We start from the raw sequence: 7,115 nt of genomic DNA, 5'->3' as shown, positions 1-7,115 counted from the left end.
CAATTGTGTCCAAGCAAATATTTTTTATGACTGTATGTATAATAATTAATAACATTATGAATGAATTGAGTCACTTTATTTTAAATATTTACATTCATCAAACTGTTGATGCCTGAGTTATATTCCTGAAATTGTGAATCATTGGCTTTAAATAAAAGTTCATATTTGAATTAATTTACAATATAATACATGAGAGATACATTCACCATTAAAAGATATGCATATAGACATTTTTACATTAACTGTGACATGAATATACAAACATGGAGAGGCACGTAAATGAACTACAGTATAAAAACAGACGATGTGCGATGTAGTATTCTCCTCCCTAATTACAAACCACATCAGAAAGACCACAACACTGACAACATTGAGAGAAAAACACAGTGACGTTTGCTACTGTGCTCCACGATCCTGTAAATGAGATGGTCCCATTGTTTACAGTGCTGCAAAAAATATAAAATAACATATTACAGAGAGATACTCACAGCTACCTGAGTGCACATTTAAGATTTAATTACATTTTAATTCAGCCACTATAATGAAAATGTACATGCTCACCTTTTAAAGAGATCTTGACAGCAAGTTTGTACATTTACATCCGTGGCATTGAAAGCAGATGTACTGAACAGTGTCACACAGTCAAGTGGGGGGACAAAGAGGATCCCTGAGAAATAAAGTGGAGAAAAGAAAAAAAGGCTACTCAGTTACAGCACAACAGGAAACTGCACCGCCAGTCCAATTCAAAAGTTCTTACCAGCAACGCACGCATTGATGAGAGAAACACAAGTGGCAGTCAACATAGCTCTCAACACCAGAGATGAGACATCGCCTCGTCTGGCTGGGCATATGGAGGCTTTGAGGAAAGAAAAATCCTATTAGTGGGGGGGATATCCTGTGGTGGGACAATAACGGGATGGGATGATCGAATACTCACATAAGCCTCCAATCATGATACCCAGTGAGCTGAAGTTGGCAAACCCACAAAGAGCATAAGTGGTGATTATTTCTGATCGGACCTGAAGTAAGAAAATCATGTATCATCAATGTTATTTTACATTGTGTAAAAAGATTCTCCCCCATTGTTTTTGTCCAGTGCTCGTTGAGTTATACTTCACTCCAATTAAGAACATTTACTCACAGATATCGATTGTCTGTCTCCTCCAATCGTTCCATTGAGTCTGTTGTCCTTCAGTCCAGATAGTTTCTCATAAGCCACAAACTCGTTGAGGAAGAGCTTTGTGCCAATTAGTTCAGCTACAATGAAACTCTCCTCGTATGGAACTCCCATCATGAAGGCCACGGGCATGAATATGTAAGAGCAGAGTATCTATTGGCAGAGAGGGGCATGAGGTTATTTACTCATTGCATTGATTGACAGAATAAGCAAGGAAAATCTGTGAATGTGTGCCTGAATAAATATTTAACAAATAATAAATGAGACAATACATAAGCAAAACAAATGTCAGTTATTTGAATGTTTATTTATTATACATACACTTGTTTTATTTGTATCTTTTTATCACCTGCGCACATTCGGATAACCCCTTTTGGAATTACTTTAATTAATGAATTAATTGTGCAAAAATGAATAAATCAATTTTTAAAAATCCAAAAGAGCACTGCACATTTTCAAAATGCCAGACTTAAAGTTAACGGTCTTGTGTTAAAACGTACCTGAAATGTGATTGCAGGATATCCCACCATACCACCAAGCCAACTCAAAGCTGCATTTATGAACCCGAGGATGGCAAGGAAGGCGATCAAATTTGCTGCAATGTTAGCAATAAGGCCTATTGAAGCAGATGCTCCACTGCTAGCAGCCTCCAAGATGTTCTGTTCATCTCTAAGGAGAGAGAAAAAGTAAGTTCATTCACAAAAGTAGAAAAACTGTGAAACAGGAAGAGAAGAAATTATGGGATGGATATACACACCCACAAGCCACTTTGATATTCTTCTCTGACTTGCAGGGGCTCTCCTCTGTCTCTGGGTAAGAGAGTTTGGAGATGGCCAAGGCACACGGAGCAGCCATTACAGAGGCTGATATTAAGGAAGATGCATCAATCTGCCAAATACAAAGAAAGAATGTGAGGCACTGTGGTGGCCTTACTGCAATAATCAGCAACAGATACAGTATTTGATATTCTGCATGACTGAAATGCTTAAACTATAACTCAACTAAACAGAACCATCATATCAATGAAGCATTACAGTGGCTGTGAAGAATTACCATGGCTTAACTGAGTGCACCTATCATTGTTTACTTTGTTTTACACCCACAATTTAGATTGTTAAACATTCACTGTGTATTTTTTCTTAAGACTTTCTTATGTGTTATCTCTGTTTTTATGAAATGTGCTGCTCAAGATTTATTTGTATTATCCTTATTTGTATCATGGATGTATTATGTGCTGGTAAGAAACAGCTTTATCTCACCCCAAATGAGATGAATGCCCCCATGACACTGCCTGCAATTGTGGCAAATCCGCCAGTCATGACAGCGTGGATCTCAGATTTGGTCATGTCGTTCAAATAAGGTCTGATCAGCAGCGGAGCTTCGGTCTGATGCACAAAAGATGTGGAGGAAACAAGCAGTGTAACTATAGGATTCTTTTATAATCATAAAAGTAAAGTAGAGAGAGGATATGGTGTCAAAGATAGTGTTACATCAAATCCTGCTCAGAGTACCTGTCCGACAAATATATTGCCTGCCACACTCAAGGTCTCTGTGGGAGAGGTTCCCATCGTTATCTGCATAACCCATGCGATCTGCGTGGAAAAAACACATGGTGCAGGTTAAAGCAGGATAAACCATAAGGAAGCAGTGACGTGTTGAGGTTGGAGATTTAAATTGTTCTTTACCTTCAGAATGAGCCACTGCATTATTCCCAAAAAGTAAAGGATGGACATCACGCTGCTGAAGAACACAACAATGGGCAAGGCCTGAGGAAGGAATCCCAAAACGAAAAATGTACACGTTCAACTTCAGAATCGTGCTCAACGGCTCATGTTTATGAAAAAATACAACGTCATCAACTTACTTGAAAGGCAAAAATGTTGTAAATCAGATCCCCAAAAACGAAATGCGAGCCTTCTTTGGTATAGTCGAGGAATATCTGTAATCATAAGATACATAGGTTACATTATTTTTAAATGATTATGTCTTTCCCCAAGTCATTCATTTATGACATTTATGATCCATTGACTCATAATTCCGATTTTACAATAGGAAGTGGTTACTAAGAAGAGATAGCAGGCTAAAACGCACATTAAAAATTGATTGACAGACCACGTGACTGCGCTCACATTTTGCTGACTCAACCCTCGGATGACCCAAGATTAAGGGGGAGCAAAATAATAAAGTAGATCTAAAGATAAGCATGCTTGACCCAATCAGTGAAAGAAGATCATGCCCTGGTCGATAAGGAACACCGTGTGCCATACAAGCAAAGTCTGAACAAGCCAAGAATAACATGATGATGATGATGATGGTATTTGCAATCTACTTTAATAAAAAAAAGATATGTCAATGGGGAGGAGGACTGTGTTGCTAGGCAACAGCTTGGCTCCATGTTTACATCCTATGGGCTTACATACAGTGCAACAGGAAATTACCGTGAAATGGTCAACACTGAGGTCACACACATGCCTTACTATTTGTGGATCCAAAATGTAAGCTGACACCTGTGAATATGTACATTTAAAAAAGAGAAAGGAAAATCCGATACCTGCACTTGTTTTCCAAGCCACTGGAACGCTACGAGTCCAGGCTGTGTTCTTATGATGAAAAGGCCGATACAGAACTGCAGCCCGAGCCCCCAAAACACAGGCCTCCATGACACCTAAAAAAGATTTAGAAACATTTTCTATGAGGTCGATGTCTACAATGCATCATTAACATACTTATAATTAGTTATTATCTGCTTATAGCTCTACAATTTAGTTGTAAAGCACTTATATATATTTATAATGCTTTATAACAGTACACACATTATAAATATATTGACTATACTTTAATTATACAGTACTATAAGAAGATTATAACGCATTATATGTTCATACTGGATTATAGAAACGTCTTTTTAAAAAAGGAAGCGGTTAGATCATTGTCAGTATATCAGGGAGTCTCCATGAGACCTGATGTTATCACAAGGAAGCGCTTCTGCTCTAAGCCTTAAGATGATACAGTCACAAGGTCAAATAATATCCAAAGTCTCAGCAAAACAGACCAGAGATAACTCGAGTGATAACGCCCAATGAGTATGGTGAACTCACCGCTGTCCTGTGTGCTGACAAGAGGAACACAAGCACGACGAACATGCACACACCTCCGAAGGAAATGAGCTGCTCAGGACGCTGGCTTGTGTCTAAGGCGAGCCACAGAACAAGCAAGACAATAACTGCCAAGATGAAAACCCTGAAAACACAATACAACACACCTTCATTTCATTAGTCCATAATGTGCAGCTCATTATTATTATTATCAACTGAAAACGATGAATCTACTCACCATTTTAACCACTTCAAGTTAGATGTAAAGCATCTGACTGCAGGTCTGAAACACTGAACGATGCTTTCTCCTTTGTACTCCTTCAAAAGTTCATATGATTTAGCAACGACAGCCAAACTGGTTAGGACTACAAGAGCAATGGCCCCCTGGAAATTCAATACACAAGCTGCAATGAAGTATGCCACATAACCTACAGGACAGAAAGGAGTGTTTGAGCAAAAAACATTGTCTATATTCACGGTTTGTACTTTTCTTTTTTTTTTAACACAAATGAACGGTCATTTAATATTACCTGCTCCAAGTAAGCCCAGCACAATGTATTTGAACGTTTGGGAATGAGCCTTGATGTAATCCTCTGTGGCGGTTATCGGCATGGAAACCACGCTGGATTAAGGGAAAGATATAAATGTCCTTCACGTCATTAAACACTCAATATCAAGTCATGTATATTTGCCCAAATTTGTATAAGATGCAAGTTTTCACATGCACAGAAAACAGCTGCACAGATGTTCTGTTCCATGTATATTAAGTACATTTACATATAGTATAAACATGATCAACAGTGCAGAGGTGCATTGCTGAGCACCTGCTGTGATAAGAGCATAAGAAACAGAAAGCAATCTTTTGAACTGACTCACCTTAGGTATGATCCCAATCCCTTCTTAGACCTTTTTGTCTTCGGATTGTCGTTGTCAATAGAAGGAATGTTGTCCTCCTAAGAAAATATTTGTTTCAATTAAATGTAATTATCACGTGCCATTTCTTTAAAAAAGAAATGTGATACATACTATTTCAAAAGCATGGTTGTCCACGCCGTTTCCGTGGGCGTGGGTTGAATTTTCAAACTCGACACCGTTGGTTTCCGCTGAAAAACACAATCATTGATCAGTTTGACGCAGCGGCTTCAACTTTAACAACCAGGAATGCCACATTTATAACACAATGCGTTTACGCGTACGCTGTGTGATAAAAACAAAACAAACAAAAAACTTGAAATAAGTCCACAGTCCTATCTTGTGAAGTATGATGCACAGAAATGCCAGATCATAACTTCAAAACAAAACAGCTTAATTAAAGGAAAAGCAGAGCTACTGGCTTACTCATGTTGCGTCCTCCTAAATCCAAATGCTAAGTCAAATGCTGTTCTGTTAAGCAGACTGCGGGAAAAACAGCCTGCCTGTGAAACATCTAATCATTAATGAAGAGCCACGTTACGTACTGCTCTGATTGTTCACCGGAAGTACAGCACACAGTCATAAGTGTGGTAATGCGGGAGAAATGATTTAATGGGCCACATGAAGCAACATTTGATTAGACGTGATGTTGAACATGTTCACTGGTGCAACAGATGATAAGATGTGAATTCTTGTTGACAGATATGAATCCGCTGGGCCTGGACATCCGAGTTTGAAGGGGAGAAGTCTTGGATGAGTTTATCTGTGGGAGGAAAACGGTGCTTTGAGTTAGTCATAAAAAGGTCATGGTACTACTATTTATAAAGAATGCATTTCTCAGAAACATGGGAATAACCAATGTGATGAATGAGACTCAACTCAAATATGAATTTTGTGTCTTTTCTAATTTTACTGAACTACAATAACACAACCGTTTAATTCTGCAGAAAAACATCAAACATCTTAAGGAAATACAAACTTAGATTATAGTGGAGATACTGACTTTTCCCTTCGATCAATACTTAAGTGGTCCTTGTACAGACAGACCTACAGGTGTAAGTTGTAAATGCTGTTAGGTCTCTAGCAAGTGACCCTTCACATTTTCAAACTTTATAAGGTTAGAATATAAAGAACTAGTTATCCTGTAACGAGAGCACAAAGCCCTCTAGTAAAATAGCCCAAGGATACGAGTGTGAACTTTGGCTATGTCGTATAACTATGAGAAGTTAAATCCTAATGCAATACACGCATGGTACTTTTATTGCAGCGTAACATTCATTTGTATTTAATGGCAGATAAGAAGATCTTTAAATGATTGTTTTGGGGATTAAGCACTTGAATCTTTTCCACAGAAGCGGATCAGTTATAGCCTTTATTTGGACCATTAAACATATTGCAGTGCAATTTGCACTTTAATTTCATCTTGATGATTCAGGATCGGATGTAATCTTAGCTATTTGTTCTACTTGCTGCTGTTAAATTTCATCTCATTACACACAAAAAACTCTGATTCCTCGTAAAAATATGTTTGTTCGTGGTTCATAACACTCAATGGGGGCTCAGTCTGTCTGGATGGATACGATAAACATTACCTCTTGTTTTTAAGGACAGGATATTTTTGAGTTCACTACCTTCTCAGAAAGCCTTGCAGACCCTGAAATCCATTAGCATATGTTAATGATCTAATAATAGATTTCGTAGCACTACATTAAACATCTTGGTTCAATAACCCAAGACATTTTTTCTATGGACACCATAAACTTGTTGGCCAACACTCAATGTGATGATTAGATATGACAGTCTATGATTTATGGGATATTAAATTGTATTTATGCGATAGCCTATCTCACCATTCAGGGTGTCCACTTCAGGTTATACTCAAGCTTTTTTCTTCTCCTTTTTTTTTTTTTATCAGATACCAAAGTGCAGGA

At 38.0% G+C, this 7,115-nt stretch overlaps 1 protein-coding gene across 1 annotated transcript; it reads right to left on the bottom strand.

Moving 5' to 3' along the window:
* Positions 1-116: 116 nt before the first annotated feature.
* slc28a1 (solute carrier family 28 member 1) lies at positions 117-5,630 on the bottom strand. Its single transcript, XM_084016857.1, has 18 exons — positions 5,611-5,630; positions 5,299-5,375; positions 5,149-5,225; positions 4,803-4,894; positions 4,511-4,700; positions 4,276-4,417; positions 3,729-3,842; positions 3,042-3,116; positions 2,863-2,943; positions 2,689-2,769; positions 2,437-2,562; positions 1,935-2,065; positions 1,678-1,846; positions 1,142-1,330; positions 938-1,019; positions 758-856; positions 562-667; positions 117-446 (listed from the first exon to the last, which is right to left on the bottom strand). The coding sequence occupies exons 1-18, from the start codon at positions 5,612-5,614 to the stop codon at positions 329-331; spliced, it is 1,953 nt and encodes a 650-aa protein (XP_083872983.1). The 5' UTR covers positions 5,615-5,630; the 3' UTR covers positions 117-328.
* Between the last annotated feature and the right edge of the window lie 1,485 nt (positions 5,631-7,115).

Source organism: Eutrigla gurnardus (assembly GCF_963514095.1).
Source record: "Eutrigla gurnardus genome assembly, chromosome: 9".
Taxonomy (NCBI): Eukaryota; Metazoa; Chordata; class Actinopteri; order Perciformes; family Triglidae; genus Eutrigla; species Eutrigla gurnardus.
This window is presented reverse-complemented; position numbering and strand designations above follow the sequence as displayed.

Excerpts from the sequence above, each read along its gene's own strand:
- slc28a1 (XM_084016857.1), bottom strand. Across the intron at positions 1,331-1,677 it reads ATCCTGCAATCACATTTCAG|ATACTCTGCTCTTACATATT; the intron begins GTACGTTTTAAC and ends CTCTGCCAATAG. Across the intron at positions 668-757 it reads CATCAATGCGTGCGTTGCTG|GGATCCTCTTTGTCCCCCCA; the intron begins GTAAGAACTTTT and ends TTTATTTCTCAG.